We start from the raw sequence: 22,865 nt of genomic DNA on the forward strand, positions 1-22,865 counted from the left end.
TGGTTTCTGTTGTTTCTCTTTATACTCTCAAATTCTTATTTTTTCTTTCATTGTAATTTTATTTAGATTTATTCACGCATTCATCCAGAGTATGCAATCAGTGGTTCACAGCATCATCACATAGTGTGTTCATCACCCCAATCAATTTTCAAACATTTTCATTACTTTAGGAAGAAAAAAGAGACAGCCAAAATTCTTCTTAATGCTTACAGATGGTCTTAACATCCTTTATATCAGTAATGACATTTTCCTTCATCTTTTTGAACTGATTTAGCAGATTTCTTTGAACATCTCTGATTAGTTGTCCCAAATTCTGTATCTCCTCCAAAGTTTTAATTTCTTCCCTTGACTTGCCATACCTTCCTGTTCTTAATATGGCCTGTAATGTTTTGCTGATGTCCAGGCATCTGATTATTTTGATGAATTTACTCTGAAGGTTGATTTCTCCTGACGAGGTCAAATGCAGCCCTTCAGCTAACTGTTGCCTGCAGCCCTGAGGGAAGCACTGCCCCTTAGCTTCCTCTTTATCTATAAATATATTGCAAGTGTATATTTAAAATGGCATCTCAATCTTAACACAAACCAATTTCCCATGGCTTCTCTGAGTGCTCTACTTAAATTTACTTCTCCAACTATATTCATTTTCCTTCAGAATTTTCCTCATTACAATTAATATCCTCTGCTACATATTACATTAAGATAGGATCTCCTTCATAAATAGATGGATAGAAATATAGATGTAGATGAAATAGATAATAGAGATACAGATTAATATAGAACCTATTTCATAGGTAGATACAGATATAGATATGGAGATAAATATTGTGATAGATTAGAGAGTGAGACATATGAATACATTATTTATTGTAGTCACAGCTTTCTAGTTGAACTATGACAAATCAGTCCTCCAACCCTTACAGAAAGCAGTTTAACACTCCTTGACAGACTGGACCTTACAGCAATAGATTCAGAATTGATTATACACAGCGACATATATTAACCTCCCCAATTATTGCATAGTAAGTTCACACAAGTTCTCATACCTGTATCAAACCAGGTGGGAAATGTTTCTCTTTGCAATGCCATGCCAGCCGTTATTTTGTAAACTTCCAATGAAGCTCTTTGAAATTAAGAAGAAACCTCATTTCTTTCAATATATGTGTCCTAAATTGGAGTTAACCAGAAAATAAGGATAATCTTCTGAGTTCAAAATTCAAGTTTCCCTCGGAAAATAGGTCAGCCAAATTTGAATTTAGAGAGAAAGAAGACGCTCAAAGAATCATTAATCCTCAAGTGACTTTCCCTTTAATCAATTATGAACAGAGTGTGTGCTTAGTGAACGTTTGTATATGAGGATCTGTTTTGGTTTCTTAGTTGCCAAAGCAAAGTAATAGACAACGGATTGGCTCAAATAAAGGGAATGTACTGGCATATGGTTTTGAAGTTTGGAGAAGTGCTAAATCAAGGTGTTATCAAGGCAAAGCTTTCTCCCAGAAGATGATGCCATCCTGGGGCTGAGTGATGGTGATGGTTTCTCTTTTTTGCTCTGAGTTCTGTTGATTTTGATCTTCTGGTTGTTTCTTGTGGCTATCACCCTATGTCCTTCCTATAAGACCTTCAGTTAATAGGATTAAAATCCATCCTAATAATTTAGCTGGGCCACATCTTAACTGTAATAACCACATCAAAAGGTTCTATTCACAAGGCAAGGGTTCACAACCACAGGAATGCATTTAGTGTAAGAACATGTTTTTTAAGATGCATGGCTCCAAACCATCATAGGCCCCAAAGTAAAAGGAAATAAAAAGTATTTCACAGACCAAAAAATCAATAAAAGGGAGTTAAAGTTTTTTTCATCAAAATAATAGAGATATAATTTGATTAAACAGTGATTAATAAAAGCTATTATTTACTCAGTAACATATTTTAATATTTATATTTTATGCAAGGCCCATCCATTCGTGAATATTAATTGAGCTTATATGATATGCTAGGAATGGGCATTTCTCACCATTTTAACTGGGTAGTCCTAATATAATTCAGCATAATCTATCGCTAAGCTACTTTCAAAGTCTCTTTATTTGTCTCTATTGCATTTCTATTCAAGTTCTCCAATCCTTTCTCTACACAATACTTAAAACCATTTATTAAACATGTAAATAATTTAAAAATAACTTTTATTTCTAATCTCACTGCATTCTTTACTGCTCCATCTCACTTCCTTATTTAAGAGAAATAAATCTACCAATAATAAATTGTGTATACTCACTTTCATCAATTATATTTTCTCACATTACCTCTTAAAACCACTATCATATAGACTTTTGTATTCTCTACTCCAGCAAAACTGCTTTCTTAACAATGTCACCAGTGATATTGCTAACTCCATTCTCTTAACCCTTGTTTAACCCTTAATCTTTATTTCACTTGATGTAATAACAGCATTTTGTGCTGTTGATCACTCCCTCTCCTTGAATTTATTTGGCTTTCAGAACTTCATCTTCACTTGATTTTCCTCCTGTATTACTCACTGCTCTTTTCAATTTCCTTTGCTATTTCTTCCTCCTCACCTTGACCCTTACAAATTGCAGTACCATAGTTCTCATTCCTCAGTCCTTCTCCCTTCTCTGTCTTCACTTACACCCTTTGTGATCCTGTCCAGTGTCATGGTTTTATGTCCAAAGTCTCCCAAATTTATATCTCCATTGCAGGCTACCTCATATAGCCAACTGTGCATTCCACTTCTCCAGTTGGATATCTAATCTGCATCTCAATATCAAATCAACTCAATTTTGTTTCACATGACTACTCTATTTAAATTATATCTCACTACCTTCTGATATTAACATTTTCCACAACTCCTACCCTGTATAATTTTTAAAGACAATTTATGTGATCTGGGATACTTGATTTTAGTTGTTTATTTTCTTATTGTCTATTTTCCCAAGTAGTCGATAAATTTCAAGAAGTCTTACATTTAAGCAGTAAGGAATTTAAATATATATTGCTTTGAGAATAGTGTAAAAACAGCCCCCAAAGTAAGTGAATTGAAATTAAATGTGGATTTTTGTAATACTTGCTTCCATTAAAAAGACATGGAATAGTAAAAAAAAAAAAAAAAAAAACCCACAAATAATACTACTGTTCTTGACACAGGAAGATGATTACCATTGATGTAAAGATAAATGTAATCAAATATTTGCCAGATTGTTAACTTCTATGATTACAGACTCACAATTACAAAATCAAACAAACATGAAGTCATAGTTTTAAAAGTCTTCCAGAAAGGTAATGTGTGATTGTGAGATTGAAATTTTCTAGTTCTTAAACCTCTATTTTCTATTCAATTAATCATTTTTGTATTCTATTTTAGTACATTATATTTTCTTGAAATATAGCCAAGTTATAGTGGTATAGACTAAACTTAGAGATAAATGCTAAGTAAGACAGAGATCCAGAAACTCCTTAGATGGACTGATAATTAATTTGGAATTCCAAAAAACTTTGATAAGTGCAGTGAGGAAAAGGAGCCCTATGAAAGAAAATAACAGGAAAAGCTAAAGTCTAGGAAAAGCTTCCTGTTGTAAGGATCATATAAGTTTTGAGTGTCAGTACTAGTTAGAGATAGAAGTGGGGTATTTTATGCGGTGTGAATAACAAGATACACACAAAAAAGAAATATCACTGTATTGTCTGTCTTTCATTTTAGCTATGAGAAATCTTCTTTAGGATAGGAATCATGTCATTCTTGTTCATCATGAAGCACCAACATCTAACCAAATATATGACAGAGTGGAGGATTACTGAGTTAATAAATGAATATATGTTCACATGTATTATTGAATTTATTTTTCATATTGATTTAGAGAAGACAGGATCATGAGATATCTTGGGCATAGAAATTGGAAAAATATATACCCTTAATAACTGAATTAAATTAACAGATATAAGCAACTCTAAATTTTGCAAATATTATATTTGGTTACCAAATTGACACATTTAATATTGCATTTAATTTAACATAATTTGCTCTTTCTTCTATGTCATTTAATATTATTCTACTCAAATTTTAATTTTTCTGGTGAAGTAAAATTAGAGTAGAAATAAAACTGGAATGGAAAAATTGTGTCTTGTTCTGTCACCATTAGATGTGATCTTCAAAATATGCAAAAAGTGTAATGTCTTTTTGTTTTAAAACCTAAGATTCTCTAAGTAAAACCGTATGAACAAGTTCATGATTTCCTGGAAGTGGAATAGAAGAGAAATGAACAGATTTAACATACTTACACAAATCCTTGAGCTTTAAGAGCATTTGAGAAGAAAGATTTCCAGTTCAGGTTAAGATAAAATAAGTGCTAGAAGATTCTGAGAATAACATAAATTTTTATATGTCCAGTATACAGAGAAGGTCAATTTATATGTCAGAAGAGTATTTAGAGGGAAAACAGGTTTATGTAACACCCTTGAGAATAACCTCTTTTTGAATGTCCAAGCATAAACATTTCTTGGTATAAAACCAAAATCTAGCAGACGTTGCTAATTCAATCTTTTCTTATCATATTCAACTTTAAAATGCTGAAAAGAGATACATGATGAATTTTTCAGTTCCACTACAACTAAAGATGGCTATATGGCCTAGTTCTGGTCAATGAGATATCAGCAGAAAGCAGCTATTGGTATTGTGGGAAGATGTTTCCTGATATAAAGGGTTGGAATTGGCATCACTCTTTCCCAATTTTCTCTGTAGACATGAGACCTAGAAGTACAGCAGCAATAGAGAAACTACATGCATTGCTTTCCTCATTGCTAAAGCAAATATCACTCAATGAGTTGATTTCACTAATGGAAATTTTGGGCTTATGATTTTGAGCTTGGGAGAAGTCCAAAATCAAGGCATTATCAAGGAGATATTTCCTCCCAGAAAACTATGTGATTCTAGGGCTTCTGTCAGTGTCAAATGACAATGAACAGGCAGGCTTTCTTGGCCTCTCCCATCTCTTCTGGATTCTGTTGACTTCAGCTTCTGACTGTTCCCTCTGTGGTTTTCTCTCTATCTACATTTCATTCTGCTTTAAAGGACTCCAGTAGTAGGATTAGGAGCCATACTGATTGAGTTGGGCCACATCTGAAATGAAATAACTTCATTAAAATGTCCACAGGAATAGATTAAGACCATGTTTTCTTGGGTACCTAGCTCCAAACCACCAGAATCTGCCCTCTGGACCCCCAAACAACATGTTCTTTCTACAAAATACATTTATTCTACCACAACATCCCAAAAGCTTTAAGTCATTTCAGAAACAATGCTAAGTATGAAGTTGCATCACAGTCATTTTGGGGGGTGGTCTGTTCGTGGGCACAATTCTCCTCTGTCTAAAGACTTATGAAATCTAGAAAATAAGTTGTTTACTTCCAATATCCAATGGAGGGACAGGCATAGGATAAACATTCCAATTCCATAAGGGAGAAATTGGAAGGAAAACAGGGGCCGTGGGTCCCAAACAATTCTGAAACCCAGCAGGACAAACTCCATTACATTTAAAGGTATGAGGGTCATTTATGGATTGGTATCTTGTCTTTTAGCCCTGATGGAACTGCAGTCCAATATGGTCTAACTGCTTGTGAAGTGGCCATGAACTCCCATAACATTGGGATGAATGCACTACCTTCTCCAAGCATTGGGATGTCTGCCATGCTCTCCATGAACACCAGGACACAGGCTTCGATTCTCTAAGCATTGGATGGCAGATAGATTCTCCACACCTCCTGGGGCACAGGGCTGACCATCTCTGAGCACTGGGATGGTAGCACTCACCCTGAACAATGGAACAGAAGTTCTGCCTGCAAGTCCCAGGGTGGACCTGCACTTGCCACACACTCGGATGGGCCTTCTCTCTTAGCCTGAGGAGATATCTTCAGTCTAGACCTTGGATTTCATGGTTCCACTCTAGAAGTCATTCTTCCTTCAATTTGTCCCTTTGGCTCAGGCTGGAAGTGGTTCTCCCCTTACAAATTTTGTCAAAACCTCACAGGCTTTGCATACAGTGCACTGGTGTCCAACAACCAGACTATAGAACTTTCCATTTCTCCTTCTTGTGTAATTGCATTTCTATTCCTGACTTCCACTGAAAAAGCTGAGTGGATCCATATTCAGTTAAACCCTCATGTGCAGCCCTGTTCTCCAGAGACTCACTTTCCAGCAGCTCAGGGAGGGCCCAGTGGAGCTTGCTCTGACTTTAATCTCTGAGCATACCCTCCGGATAGGCTCAGAACTTTCCAAACCATCAATTTCTGGTTTCTTTGTGCTTTTATAGTTCATTTTTTGGCTTTGCCTTTTCTCTTGCATTTTACTTACTAGAAGCTACAAGGAGAAACCAGGCTTCTACTCTCCACCCTTAGCTTAGAAAATGCCTTAAGTAAATATCCAAGTTCATCACTTTTAAGTTTTTCCTTACATCTGATTTCAGAACTTGATTTCGCCAAGTTCTCTGCCACTTTAAAACAAGACTGGCCTTTTCTCCAGTTTCCAATAACACATTCATCATTTCCTTCTAAAACCTCATTGGAAGCACCTTTAGCACCCTCTTTCTACCAACAGTCTCTTTGAAACAATCTAGGCTTTTACCATTAAGCACTTACAATTCTTCCAGCCTCACTCATTACCCAATTCTAAAGCCATTTCCACATTTTTGGTATTGGTAATAGCAGTGCCCCACTCTCCTGGTACCAAAACCTATTCTGGTTTCCTGACTGCTCCTTCTGTGTCTTTATCTCTATCTCTCTGAATTCCATTCTGCTTATAAAGAACTCAGGTAACAGGATTAAGACCCCACCCTGATTGATTTGGCCACACCTTAACTGCAGGAGCCTCAAAGGTCCTGCATAGGATGGGTTCACGCTCACAGGAATGTATTAAGTTAATGAACGTATTTTTCTGGGTACAAATGCATCAAGGAGACTATCAACTTGAGGTGAAGACAAAAAATTTCATAACCCATCCTGGCATTGTCAAACCACTGAACGAGCACCAGGAAGTGAAGAAAATTAATCCATATTCATTTAAGCCAATGGTTTCTTGAGTTTCCTTTTACTTGTAGCTGAAGCAATATACAGGCAAACATGAAAATCTTAAATCAAATTAAATTTGCTATCTTAGATGATATCAATGCTAAGCACCGTATTTCCAGATAAATTTGCAATGAAAACCGAGAAGTTGTGAAAAGAAAAATAAATCTTTTCCTACTTTGGGTTGAATTTAAAATTTCAGAGCAATGTGTTGTATCAAGTAATTTTACAACAAGTGTTTCTCAGTCTTATTGAGATCAGCGTGTCATTTCTTATTTTAACACTAGTTAGCAGTGATAGCAACAGCAACAACTCATGGCAAATGGTATTACTAATTGGATATCATCATATTGAATAGAAGACCTGAAAATTCAGAATGTTTTGGGTTCTATTAAATTTATAAAGACAATTTTACTACAACTAAAGTTTAATGCTTCTTATTTTGTACCAAAATCTGTACATAATGGCATTTATTTTTAATTTAAGCTGAGACTTTGTACATGCAACAACTGTTACCAAGGTAACCTTCTCTGAAGTCAGTCAAGATTTTTTAGGAAAGATTCTTGTGTACAGTTTATTCAGGTTATTTTCCTTTCTCTTACCTTTTGATCACTTATACTCCGGAAATGCTTCTAGTTAGTTATAATTATTACTTTCCAATAGCATACAATTCCATTGTAGTGTTTTTTATTCTTGCCAGTGCAGAACTTCATAGTACATTCACTTAATTAGTTTTTCTCAGGAAAAGACCCTACAGGAACCCAGCACTGTACAATTCAAACATTAATAAGTTGATAGTTTATGTTTGGAGACATCTTTACAAGACTCAAACCATTAATATTTGTAGGCCAAAACAAGTTGGATTTTGCTTTTCATAAATGCAACTTCACAAAGATTTTAAAGGATTAATGACTCTATCTTTGATAAATTCCTTGGTGATTTTGCTTTTATGTTTGAATAGAGTTTATGCTGTGGGATAATTGATAGTAAGAAAGTAACTCCAAGTCTAATTTAAAGAGCTAAATATATTATATTTAAAAATTACATTCGTGTGACAGAGATAATAGTATTGCTCTTAGATTAGCTGTCCACCAACATTTTTTCTTTCTTATTTTTGGTGCTGAAACCTTGGAATATTTTTTCTTTTATAACCATAATAACATACTTAAGTAATTTTCAGTGTAACAGAAATCATAAAAATGTTAAATACTTTGTATTATATTCAATATATGTAATAGCATTTAAAAATAGCCTAAAATTTTAGTTCTTATTGATTATTTTTTTTACAAAACACCAAGAGTCTATTGGAACGTCTGCTGTTTATGTACCTGGCAGGTTATTATGAGTTTTGAAGTATAGATATGAAGTTGTCATTTATTTTCAGGCAGCAATATGTTAATGTGGATAGGATAAGTTATAGGTTTACCTGCATGACCAGGTACACATAGGCAGCTGTGTGCACCAGTCCCAATGACGCAATTTTCTCCGTGTAAACAAGATGAAGTTTTAAATTCATTCACATCCAATTCACAGGAATATTCATAATACTCAGGTTCACAGTGACATAAATTTCTAGAGAAAAGTAGGAAAATGAGAAAAAGTAAACATGTAACAATAAAATCATTTCCTTATATATATATATATCATTCATATATATAAATTGAGTATTTTGCATCAATGTAAGTAAATGATAAAAATTTAATTTAATATTTGATCTTTGAATAATATAGACTAGCTCATTGTCTAAGATAAATTTCCCCTAAAATATCCCTTATGTGGGAAATTAATAAATGAATGTGTTTGATTAAATAATGGCTGTCAACTTGTTTAATACTATTAAGCTTATTTCTCAAACTGTACTCTATTATTATGGCAGTATAAACACCGCATTTTGAAATGTGAAGATGGCTACCTATGGATTGAAGGATGTTTTTTCTGATATTAAAGACCTATTTTTCCCTTTAGCAGAAGCATACTAGAAGTTGTTAGAGAAATCAGATGTTATTTTATAGCTATATATCAGGCTCACAGTCCTGACATCTAATAATGACTCAAAAAGCCTTGCCATGTAGAGCGGTTTACAGAAACTTCAATGCTCACCTGTCCTCTCTTTTCTCTTATACATCACCCTCTGTTGACTCTGAGTTTCTGAATTCAGGTTTGTCCTTTGGATTCTGATTTTGGAGTACTTCTTTGCTCCCAACTGGATCTCTTATTATTGATTCAGACTCTGCTCTCTTCATGTTCTTGATCTTTTCCTCTGTCATCTAACCTATGGTAGCTATTGAGAACCACCCCGAATGCATTTTCAATTTATTCCTGGATATTGTACTGAATAGGTTCTTTACTGTGTTTTTATTTATCTTTTAATTTCAACATATAATCAGGTTGTATCTATTCTCTCAAAGACACAAAACCACTTAGTGTATTCTCCTGAGATAGAATTGTGGTTAGTTCTAATTATGTGTATGTAAAATGATATCAATGAGTAACAACCAAATAATTGATGATAAAAACAACAAACAATAAGAAAATGAAAACAAAAACAAAAATTGATTTCTTAACACCTATGAAAATATTAAAATATTAATGAAAATATGGAAACAATTTTCATATATGGAATTAAACTGAAGGAAAAGTACACTTTGCAAAAATAGCTCTACATATTTTTTTCTTTTAGAAGACTAGAGAAAGAGGTTTTTACCAAGTGTTCTAGTTTGCTAGCTGCCGGAATGCAACACACCAGAGATGGATTGGCTTTTAATAAAAGGGGATTTATTTTGTTGGTTCTTCAGAGGAAAGGCAACTAACTTTCCACTGAGGTTCTTTCTTACGTGGAAGGCACAGGATGGTCTCTACTGGTCTTCTCTCCAGGCCCCTGGGTTCCAACAACTTTCCCCGGGGTGATTTCTTTCTCCATCTCCAAGGGCCTGGGCTGAGCTGCAAGTGCTGAGATGAGGAATGCCAAGCTGCTAGGCTGTGCTATGTTGCAATCTCTCATTTAAGCACCAGCCAATTAAGTCAAAACGTCACTCATTGCAGCAGACACGCCTCCTAGCCGACTGTAGATGTAATTAGCAACAGATGAGATTCACCTACCATTGGCTCATGTCCACAGCAACAGAACTAGGTGCCTTCACCTGGCCAAGTTGACAACTAATCTAACTACCACACCAAGTGTGCTTGAAATTATTTTGAGACAGATTTTTATTCTGATTTTACAAGAAAACTTTCTAATTAATCTCAGTCATTTGTAATTACAATGAAATTATTAATTACAATGAAAACATAACCATTAGAAGTCTAATGTCTCCATAGCCTTCTTTCACTCATTCAGGAAACAATCGAATGACAAGTTAGTTATACACCTGAATAAAATGTAAATAAAGTTTGGACTTGCTTTTTAAGAAGTTAGGGACATATACATATAAGCATTATAGTAAATAGGTACCAGTGGAAACATATTGAAGTACTATGAAAGCTCAGGTAACTGTGAGACAAAGTGACAGAAAAGGGTTTTACTCGTTGTTTTTGATAATGGCCATTATAGTAGGTGTGAAATGACATCTCTTTGTAGTTTTGCTTTGCATATACCTAGCAGATAGTGAAGTTGAGCACCTTTCATGTGCTTTTTAGCCATTTGTATTTCTTCTTTGGAAAAGTGACTATCCATGTCTTTTGCCCATTTTTTAATTGGGTTGTTCGCATTTTTGTTGCTGAATTCTAGTATTTCTTTTTATATTCTAGATATTATACTCTTATTGGATATGTGGTTTAGGAATATTTTCTATGATTGATTAGATTGACTTTTTAATTTTCTGATAAAGCCCCTTTATGCACAGAAATATTCAATTAGAGAAGACTCCATTTATCTATTTCTCCTTCATTGTTCATGCTTTGGGCACAAGATGTAGGAAAACTTACGTCCAAAGCTTTATTTGTACTACAAGATATTTAAGATATTTCCTCATGTTTTCTTCTAAGAATTTATGGTCTTAGTTCTAATGTTTAAGTCTTTGATCCACTTTGAGTTAATTTTTGTATAGGGTGTGAGGTAGGAATCCTCTTTCATTCTTTTGGATGAACAAGTACTCACAGAAACATATGTTTGAGAAATTGTTCTGTCCCAGTTGAGTGGACCTTGCTGGCATGTCAAAAAATAATTGTCCATAGGTGAGAGGGTCTATTTCTGAACTCTCAATTCAATGTCTTTTGTTGATATGCCTATCCTTATGTGAGTACCATGCTGTTTTGACCACTGTAGCTTTGTGATATGCTTTAAAGTCAGGATATGTGACATTTTTCTTTCTCGAGATGCTTTTAACTATTCAGGGCAATCTACCTTTCCAAATAAATTTGATTATTTTGCTATTTCTTCAAAGTGAGTTGTCAGGATTTTTATTGGCATTATGTTGAACTTGTAGATCATTTTGGATGGAATTAACATGTTAGCTTTATTTAGTCTTTCAATCCATGAACACTGTATGTCCTTCCATTTATATAGGTTTTCTTTGATTTCTTTTAGCAATTTTTGCCATTTTCTGTGGATAGGTAGTTTACACTCTTAGTTAAATTTATTCCTACATATTCGATGCTTTGGTTGTCATTTTAAATGGAATTTTTTTCTTAATTTCTCCCTCAGATTGCCCATTACTAGCACAGAAACTACTGATTTTTGCACATATCTGGTATGCTGCCACTTTGCTGAACTCATTTATTAGTTCTAGTAGTTTTGTTGCAGATTTTTGGGGACTTCCTACATACAGGATAATGCCATCTGCAAACATTGAAAGTTTTATTTCTTCCTTTCCAATTGGATGTCTTTTATTTCTTTTTCTTTCCTAAATACTCTAGATAGAACTTGCAGTACAATGTTGAATAACAGTGGGGACAGTGGGCATCCTTGTTTCATTCTAGATCTTAGTGGGGAAACTTTAACTCTTTTACCATTGAGTATAATGTTAGCTGTAGGCTTTTCCTGTATTCCTTTATCATGTTGAGGAAATTTCCTTCTATTTCTATCTTTTGAACTATTTTCATTAAGAAAGCATGTTGGATTTGTCATATATCTTTTCTGCATCATTTGAGAGGATCATGTGGTTTCCCCTCTTTGATTTGTTGATGTTGTATATTACATTAATTTACTTTCTTATGTTGAGCCACCCTTGTTTACCCAGAATAACTCCCACTTGAACATGATCAATAATTCTTTTAATGTGCTGCTGGATTCAATTTGCAAGTATTGTGCTGAGGATTTTTGTATGTATATTCATTAAAGATATAGGTCTGTAATTTATTTTCTTGTAGTATCTTTGTCTGGCTTTGGTATAGGGTGATTTGGGGTCATAGAATGACTTAAGTAGTTTTCCCTACTCTTCAATTTTTTGGAAGAGGTTTTTTTTTTTTTTTTTTTTAACAGGATTAGTAAAAATTCTTCCTATAATGTTTGGGAGAATTCACATGTGTAGATGTCTGGTCCTAGACATGTCTTTCTTGGGAGTATTTTGATGACTGATTCAATCTTTTTACATATATTTGATTGTTGAAGTCTTCTATTTCTTCTCAAGTCACTGTTGGTTGTTCATGTATTTCTAGCAAGTTCCACATTTTGTATAAGCTGTTTAAGTTTATTGACATACAATTACTCATATGTATGTCAACAAACATATGGCATACTTTTATTTTTTCTTTCATTTCTGCAGGGTTAGTTGTAATGCCCCCTCCTATTTCTGATTTTATTTATTTGGACCCTCTTTCTTTATCAACCTAGCTAAGGGCCCATCAATTTTATTGCTTTTCTCTAAGAACCAATTTCTGGTTTTGTTGATTTTTTTCTTTTTCCTCAATTTCACTTATTTCTGCTCTAATCTTTATTTCCTTCTTTCTGTTCACATTGGAGTTAATTTGCAGCTCTTTTTCTAGTTCCTTCAGGTGTAAAAATTATGTACTCAATTTTAGCTTCTTCTTCCTTTTTATAGAGACATTTAGGACAATAAATTTCCCTCTCAGCACTGCCTTAGTTAGCTATGTCTCATAATTTTTGATATGCAATGTTCTTTTTCATTTTCCTGAAGACATTTACTGATTTCTCTTGTAATTTATTTCTTGACCCATGGGTTATTTAAGAGTTGTTTAGCCTCCAAATATTTGTGAGTGAGTTTTCCAGTTCTCTGCTTGTTATGGATTTCTAGCCTTATTCCATTATGATCAGAGATAGTGTTTCGTATAATTTCAACTTTTTAATTTTATTGCAACCTGCTTTATAACCCAACTTGTGGTATAGCCTAGAGAATGATTCATGAGCACTTGAGAAGAATACTTTTTTTTTAATTATTTTTATCGGCAAATATTTACACACATACAGTTTATCCATAGTATATAATCAGTGGCTCACAATATCATTACATAGTAGTGTCTTCATCACCATGATCATTTTTAGAATATTTGCATCACTCCAGAAAAAGAAAAAAGGAAAAACTCATACATCCCGTGCCCCTTACCCCTCCCTCTCATTGACCACTAGTATTTCAATCTACCCAAATTATTTTATCCCTTATCCCCTTATTATTTATTTTTATCCATATTTGTTTTTATTTATCTGACTATACACTTGATAAAAGGAGCATCAGAACACAAGGTTTTCACAATCACACAGACATATTATCAAAGTTACATCATTATAGAATTATCTTCAAGAATCAAGGCTACTGGAACACAACTCAAGAGTTTCAAGTACTTCCCTCCACCCACTTTATTACATCATAAACTAAAAAGGCATATTTACATAATCAATTAGAATAACCTCCAGGATAACTTCTTGACTCTGTTTAAAATTTCTCATTTACTGAGATTTATTTTGTCTCATTTCTCTCTTGCCCCTTTTTGTCAAGAAGGCTTTCTCAATACTGTAATGCTGGATCCTGCCTCATCCTGGGAGTCCTGTCCCATGTTGTCAGGGAGATTTACACCTCTTGGAGTCATGTCCCACATAGTGGGGGAGGGCAATGAATTCACCTGCTGAGTTGGTGTAGAGAGAGAGGACACATCTGAGCAACAAAAGAGGTTCTCTGGGGGTTACTCTTAGGCATAATTTTAAGTAGGCTAAGACTTTCCTTTGCAGGAATAAGTTTCATAGGGGTAAATCCCAAGATCAAGTGTGCCACCTATTGATTTTGTTGTCTCCACTGCTTGCGAGAATATCAGAAATTCCCCAAATTTCTGATAGTTCTCCAAAATTCTTCAAAATTCTGAAGTTGGATATTTACTCCTTTCTTACAGTACCCTAAGGGTATTTTGCAAATATTTCATTATTCACCAGTCAAAGTACTCTGGAATATATCAGAGTATCACACTAATCTGGACAAACCAACAAGATCACATGGGTATTCACGATTCCATATACTTACGGCATTCAACTAGACTGACCATACAAATTATATTAGATAATGCACTACCCAAAATATGAAGTTTGCACCAACTAAACATCTCTTTCTTTGGTCTCACACAGACCTGTATCCTGATTTACCTCAGTGCTGTCCAGATCAGCTCCATTCATATCTGTAATCAACGTCTTATCCCTTTTCAACTTTTAAACAGTTCCTGTATGGGCTAATGTTGACTTTCATAGCTTCAGAGCTCTAACTCTGAATCTCAGGTGTCATATAAATATCGAAGTTTCAGGGAATGACCAAGTTATATAGAAACAGCTCAGTATCTCAGAACTTAGAGATAGCAGTTACAACTCGTAAAGTATGTGACTGCTGTAAGAGCTTGCAATCTAGGGTCCTTTACAAAAGGTCTCAAACTGTTAACCCATGCTCTCAAGTTCAGTTCACTGAGTTTTTATATTATAGTTAGTTCATATGAGTGAAACATGAAAATATCTGTCTTTTTTTCTGACCTTTCATTCAACATATGGGTCTTAAGTTTAATTTACCTAGTTGCATGCCTCATAACTTCATTACTTTTGTGGCCACTCAGTAGTCCATTGCACATGTACACCATAGTTCCCCCTTCCATTTTCCAGCCATTGTATCCTTAGGCCACCTCCATCCATAGTGAATCAAGAACACTGCCACCATAAACACCAGTGTGCAAATGTTCACTCATGTTCCTGCACTCAGCTCCTACAGGTATATACAGAGCAGCAGGGTTACAGGATCTTATGGCAACCCCGCCCCCAATCTCCTGTGGAACCACAAGACTGCCCTCATAGGACTGCCTCTCTCAGTTCCGCTGCTGACAGTGAATAGGTATATCTCATGCTTCATATTTTCTCTAGAACTTATTTCTTTCTGTTCATTTTAAACGTTTTTATATACACATAGTACAATCCAATCTAAGTAAATAGACATGCCTTTGCCACCAAAATCCATATGATGACATTTCCTTTAATTCCACAAAGGATCCATAACCTTCCCCATGCACGTTAATATTTAGTTTTGGCATAATGCCTTTGCTACATTCAGTGGAAGCATATTACAATGTTACTTTTGATTATAAATCCTAGCTTGCATTGATTGTACTTTTTCATGTATATCATCCATTTTCAACACCTTGCATTGTTGACATTCATTTGTTTTTCCTCCTGCAAATATATTTTTTATTTGTACATTTAATCACCATCATTGTCCACTCTAGGCATTGCTAGGTTATCCCATCTCACTCTTTATCCTCTATCTTTACCTCTGGTTTCATACATGCTCTAGCCCTTCTCCCTCAATCATACTTACAATCAGCTTTATTCAGAGTACTTATGTTATTGTCCTACAGTCAAATGGTATTGTGCAAATCACTTCTGAATTATTACAATCAATTCTGGAGCACAGTCTGTATTCCTTCATCAGCAAATGCCAATCTCTTCCCTATTTCTATCTCCTGATATCCCGTGTTCTGAACTTCAACTCTCAAAATGCACTCATTAATGGTAGTTCATGCTAGTGAGACCATATAGTATTTGCCTTTTTACTTCTGGAAAATATCACTTATCATAATGTCCTCAAGTTTCATCCATGTTGTCACAGGCTTCTTAACTTCTCTCATGAATGCTTGGTAGGATTCAATTACGAACCTATCTGGTCAAGGAATTTTCTTTTTTGGATCTTCTCTTTTTTATTGTGTAATATAATGTATATACAAAGCAAATAAAGAAAAAAGCAATAGTTTTCAAAGCACCCTTCAACAAGTAGTTACAGGACAGATCCCACACGATCCTCTCAGATTTTTCCTCCTAGCTGCTCTAGAATATAGGAGGCTAGAAGGCATAAATAATTTTTTATCAACTTTGTGATGATACACAAAGTTGTATAGAAGTCAAAAAAGGAATACATTTTAAAGCACAGCACCACAATTAGTTGTAGAACATATTTCAGAGTTTGACATGGGTTACCATTCCACAATTTTAGGTTTTTACTTTTAGCTATTCTAAGATACTGGAGATTAGAAGAGATACCAATTTAATGATTCAGCAATCATATTCATTTGTTAAATCCTATCTTCTCTGTATGACTCCACCATCACCTTTGATCCTTCTATCCCTCTCTTTAGGGGTATTTGGGCTATGGCCATTCTAAATTTTTCATGTTGGAAGGGTCTGTCATATATATGGGTAGGGAGATGGAACTATCTGATGTTCTGTAGAGGCTGGACCCTCTAGTTTCAGGACTTATCTGGTCCAGGAACCCATCTGGAGGTTGTAGGTTTCTGAAAAGTTACTGCAGTGCATGGAACCCTTGTGGAATCTTATACATTGCCCTAAGTTTTCTTTAGGATTGGCTAGAATGATCCTAGTTAGGGTTTGGCAAGTTATTAGTTGGGCTTAGAGAGAGTGAGGCCACATCTGAGCAACAAAAGAGGTCCTCCAGAAGTAACTCTTAGGTATGCCTATAGGTAGTCTAAGCTTCTTTGCTATCTACATAAGGTTCACAGTAGTAATCTTCAAAATCAAGGGCTTGTCCTATTGATTTCAGTGTCTCTAAGGTTTGAGACAGTATCAGGAGATTACTGATAGTTCCATATTTCTTCTCCCATCCCTCAAGGGACTTTGCCAATGCTTTTTGGTTATTTGCTTAATATACTCTAGGATGTATACAGGCATTACATTAAGCTATACTGGATTAAAGGACCTTTTTCTTATTCTGGGCTCTCTGTGTTTCAATTGTTCAAAAGAGCCATAGAGACAGGTTGAGTTAGATTATGTGCTACAGAAAATTTTAGGTTCCAGACCAAGTAAACTTTTTTCCTTTGGTCTCAAAAAGCATATGTGGTCTAAAATATAGACAATGCCTTCCTTACCCCTGTTTTCTGAATTACTTTAACCCTGATCTAAGTGATTTCATTTTTATCTCTAAATACAAGATTATACACACACACACACATATATATAACACCTCTTGAAATCCAGAAATAATAATCACCACTCCAGACTTAATGTGTCTGCTATAAAAGCTTACAATCTAGGCCCTGTTTTCTTATAAGCATTTTCTAAAGCGGCTATACCATAATTATTCTTTTGTTTCTGGCTTATTTTGCCTCACCAAATGTCCCACACATTCATTCACACTGTTGCATGCCTCACGACTTCATTTCTTTTTGTAGTAGTACAACATTCATTCATGAGTATACACCATCATTCGCCAATCTACTTCTCAGTCAGTGCATCCTTCAGCCACCTGCATTCATCAGGCATCCTGTACAGTGCCCAAAGACCACAGTCCATCAGCACTCTCAATTTTAGATAACTACATTGTTTCCAAGAGAAAGAAAACAAATAAACACACTCTCACCAAAAAGAAATCTAAATCTCCCTTTAAATCTTGTCTCTCTGCCCTGTTATTTACCTCTGTTGTTCCTGTGGTAGTGCTGATGTTTTCCTGTTAAACATAGTCCATAGCATGCAATAGCAGTTTTCCTTCTATACTTTTGGGACCTTCTTGATGACTGATTCAATCTCTTCACTTGTGATTGGGTTGTTGAGGTCATCTATTTCTTCTCCAGTCAATGTTGGTTGTTCATGCCTTTCTAGGAACTTGTACATTTCATTTATGTTGTGTACCTTATTAGCATACAGTTGCTCATAGTGTCCTCTCATTACCACCTTTATTTCTTCAGTCTCCTGTTCCAATTCTGATTTTATTTATTTGCATCCTCTCTTTTTTTATTTGTCAGTCTAGCTAAGAATACATTGATTTTCTCAAAGAACGAACTTCTGGTTTTGTAGACTTTCTCAGTTGCTTTCATGTTCTCATTTATTTCTGCTCTAATCTTTACTATTTTTTTCCTTTTGTTTGCTTTTGAGTTACTTTGCTGTTTCTTCTCTAGTTCTTCCAAGTGAAGAGCTCATTTCTTGATTTTTGCTCTTTTTTTCTTCTTCCATTTTTTTTTGGGGGGGGGTGCATGATCTGGGAATCGAACCTGGGTCTCCCACATGAAAGGTGAACATTCTTCCACTGAACCACCTGTGGAACCTCTTCTTTTTTAATATAGGCATTTAAGGCAATAAATTTCCCTCTGAGAACCTCCTATGCTGTATCCCACAAATTTTTATATGTTGTGTTTTCATTTTAATTTGCCTCAAGATATTTACTGATTTTGCTTATAATTTCTTCCTTGATTTACTGGTTGTGTAAGGATATATTGCTTAGCTTCCATATATTTCTGAATTTTCTGGCCCTCTCCTTCTTATTGATTTCCAACTTTTTTCCATTATGATCCAAGTAAATGTTTTGAATAATTTTAATTTTTTAAAATGTATTGAGATGTGTTTTATAATCCAGTATATGGTCTATCCTTGATAATGATCCTTGAGCACTTGAGAAAAATGTGCATCCTGCTGTTTTGGGGTTTAAGTTCTGTAAATGATGGCTAAGTCTAGTTCATTTATTGTATTATTCAAAATTTCTCTTCCCTCATTGATTCTCTCTGTAGATGTTCTATGCAGTGATGAGAGTGGGGAACTGAAGTATCCAACTATTATGGTAGAGTTGTCTCTACTCCCTTCAGTTTTGCCAGTGTTTGCCTCATGTATTTAGGAGTACTCTGGCTCAGTGTATAAATATTTATGATTGTTATGTTTTCTTATTGCATTGTTTCTTTTATTAATATATAGTGTCCTTCTTTGTCTCTTTTAATTATTTTACATTTGAAGTCTAATTTGTCAGATATTAGTATAGCTATTTCTGTTCTTTACTGATTGTTGTTGTATGAAATATCTTTTCTCAATCTTTCATTTTCAACCTAATTTTTGTCCTTGGGTCTAAAATGCATCTCCTGTAAACGGCATATAGATGGGTCCTGTTTTTAATCCATTCTGCCAGTCTTTGTCTTTTGATCAGGGAGTTTAATCCATTAACATTTAATGCTATTACTGTAAAGGCAGTACTTTCTTCTACCATTTTGTCTTTTGGATTTTATATGTCATATTTTTTTCTTTTTTTGCCTTTACTAATAGTCTTGACTTTGACACTATTCTCCAAGATTCCCTCTCTTGTCTGCCTCTTCTGCTCCCTTTAGTATTTCTTACAGAGCCAGTCACAAATTCTCTCAGAGACTGCTTGTTTGAAAATGTTTTAAGGAAGGACAATTTTGCTGGGTATAGAATTTTTGGCTGGCAGTTTTCTCTTTTAGAATATTGAATATATCATATCACTGCCTTCTTGCCTCCATAGTTTCTGCTGAGAAATATATCCAAGTCTTATTGAGTTTCCATTGTATGTGATGGGTTGTTTTTCTGTTGCTGCTTTCAAATTTTACTTTTTGTCTTTGACATTTGACAATCTGATTAGTAAGTGTCTTGGAGTATGCCTCTTTGGATGTATTCTATTTGTGTACATTGTACTTCTTGGATCTGTAATTTTATTCTTTCAGAAGAGATGAGAAATTTTAGTGATTATTTCTTCCATCAGTCTTTCTTCTCCTCTTCTCTTCTCTTTCTAGGACATCCACAACACAAATATTCATGTGCTTCATGTTGTCATTCAACTTCCTGAAACCTTGTTCATATTTTTCCATTATTTTACTTATATTTTCTTTTGTGTGGGATTTCAGAATCCCCATCTTCTAGTTCACTGATCCTTTCTTCTGCCTCTTCAAATCTGTTGTTATAGGTTTCTACCTTTTTTTTTTTAAACTGTTCTATTTTGCCTTTCACTCCCATGAGTTCTGTGGTATTTTCAAACTTTAAAGTTCTTCTTTTTGTTTGCCCAATGTCTCCTTTATATCTCCCCTCAACTTGTTGATTTGATTTTTTTAAAGAGACTTTCCATGTCTGTTTGAACATGTGAATTGATTGTTTCAACTCCTGTATCACATTTGAAGTGTTGGTTTGCTCCTTTAACTGGGCCATACCCAGTATGACTGGTATACCAGTATGACTCATTACTTTTTGTGCTGGCATCTAGGCATTTGGTTTCCTTAACTAATTTATTCTGTAGGTTGTTTTCACTCTCTCACCTAGGGTTTTCTTGCTGGATGGCCTTGTTCTCTATCTGTTCTTTGGCATTCAGTTCAACTTATTCTAGACCTCTAATATAGGTTCCATTTAACTGATCAGAAGTTTTCAGTTCTTATTTTTCTGTTTCTTACCCTGCTTATTTGGAGCCTTTGTATTTTGGAGGAGGGTCTCCTCTGTTATTTAGACCCCAGTCAGATTTTCCCAGACCAGACAGGAGGACCACATCTCAGGAGGAAACAGTAGCCAGCATCAGTTTTCCCTAAGGGTAAGACCCAGCAGGCTGTCAGATTTTCCTATGAAACCTCTAGACTCTATGCTTTTCCTATCCCACCCATCATGTGGTGTTGTCTACTCAGGGCTTCCCACTGACTGAAAGTGATACAGTAGCTTTAATTTCAGCAGACTCCACAGCTTGGGAAATTTATAGTTCTGTGTGGGGTCTCAGCAGTTCCACCTGGTCCAGACAGATATATGCTGTGTGTTCAGTCACTGAAGTTGCCCCCAGCAATTAGTTGTTTTGTCCCATTCCTGGCTATTTACTAGCTGCTCTGGAAGACAAACTGAATAACACATTTCACTATGCTGCCATATTGTCCCACCTTTCAGAATCCTTTACTTCTTAATACCTCGATTGTACTTCTTATGAACAATGATATTCTCTTGGCCAAATGCAATTTTCAAAGCAGGCAAATAACTTCATTACAATATTATAACGCAATACACACATTTTATTCAAATTTTTAATTGAAAATTATAATCCAGGATACACAGATGCACTGGATTACATTTAGTTGCCAGGTTTCCTTTTCTGGAACAGTTCCTTTAACCTGAACCAGAGTTTTAGTTTTCTTTATCTTTCATTATCTTGACATTTTTAAAGATTACATTTTTAGAATGTCCCTCAATTAGGATTTATTTTATGTTTCCTCATTAATAAATTATGCATTTTAGCAGTAAAATCACAGGGGCTGTATTGCCTGCACAATTCATTAAATCAAGAAGCACTTTGAGATTAAAGAATATATTATTTTTTCATTAAATATTCATATACCAGTTTTAGCATGTATTATGATAAATGATTTGCTCATGCTTGCCAAATAGTTATTTTCCGTACCCATCATTTATTCTACGTTTACTAGTTGATATTCTGCTTTTAGGTGAAGTTGCTTATTTAATTATTTATTTTGTATTGCTTTATATCACTATGTAGCCTGGATTCTTATTCAATGGGTCATAATATGTAGCTGTTATTATTTATTCTGATGCTCAGTTTTCTGAGATTTGTGCTTCTAAGAACCTGTTTGAGCCAGATTCCATGTCCTTTTGCCATGTCTCCATCATTCTTGGAGCACTTTCTTTTTTTCAGTCACAAGATATTTCAATCTTATCTTGTACTTTCCCTGTTCTAGATCCAGAATCAGCTATTTCTTGAAAGATCCCTGATAAGTTTAGGAGAATATTAGTATTTAGAAACAAATATTCTAGCTATGTGTATGCCATTAATGTAAGCTTGTAACTGTGTGTTTGTACATAAACATATATATATATATATATATATATATATACACACACATATATATGTATACACATATAACCCATTTCTGTATTTGCATTACAAACACATGCATATGACTGCATAAGTTCATACTAAACTTCCCAATTCTAATTTGACACAATTGATAATTTAACACAAGAGTGTTTAATGTTTCATCTCACTTATATGAAATAATTAGAATATGTAAATCCATATAATCAAAAGTAGAATACAAGTTACTAGGAGTAGTGATAGTGGAAAATGGGATGTTAATTCTTAATTGGTACAAACTTTCTGTTTGGGGTGATGGAAAGTTTTAATAATGGATAGTGTTAATGGTAGCACAATATTGTGAATATAATTCACACTACAAAATTGCACACTTGAAAGTGGTTAAAATAGTAAATTTTAGGTTCAGCAGATATTAAAAGAATAAAAAATAATACTAAAAAGCATAGAACCTATAGAACTGTACAATACAAAGAGTAAACTCTAATGTAAACTATGGACTATGGTTAACAATATGATTGTAAAATTGATTCATCAACTGTAACAAAAGTACCACACTAATGCAAAGTGTTCATATAGGGATAACTCCATGCATAAAGCTGTTTTATGGAAAATCTGTACTTTCCTAATGATTTTTCTGTCAACCTACAACTTCACTAAAAAAAATATTTAAATTTGATGAGTTGCAGATTGTCCAGAGGGGTTTTCAAGATATTTTCTAATTATTAACGTTCACTTTACAAGCGACTTCAGAAGAAAATAAAATACATTAGAATATAACAGAGATAAGGAAGAATGATTCTAGTT

At 34.5% G+C, this 22,865-nt stretch overlaps 1 protein-coding gene across 1 annotated transcript in view; it reads right to left on the bottom strand.

Moving 5' to 3' along the window:
• The window catches only part of EYS (EGF-like photoreceptor maintenance factor), a 1,737,133-nt gene that overhangs the window by 1,139,980 nt on the left and 574,288 nt on the right, over nt 1–22,865 (bottom strand). The window contains 1 exon segment of the mRNA XM_077159432.1: nt 8,492–8,637. Within this exon segment, the coding sequence (XP_077015547.1) occupies nt 8,492–8,637 (146 nt within the window).

Source organism: Tamandua tetradactyla, chromosome 5 (assembly GCF_023851605.1).
Source record: "Tamandua tetradactyla isolate mTamTet1 chromosome 5, mTamTet1.pri, whole genome shotgun sequence".
Lineage (NCBI taxonomy): Eukaryota > Metazoa > Chordata > Mammalia > Pilosa > Myrmecophagidae > Tamandua > Tamandua tetradactyla.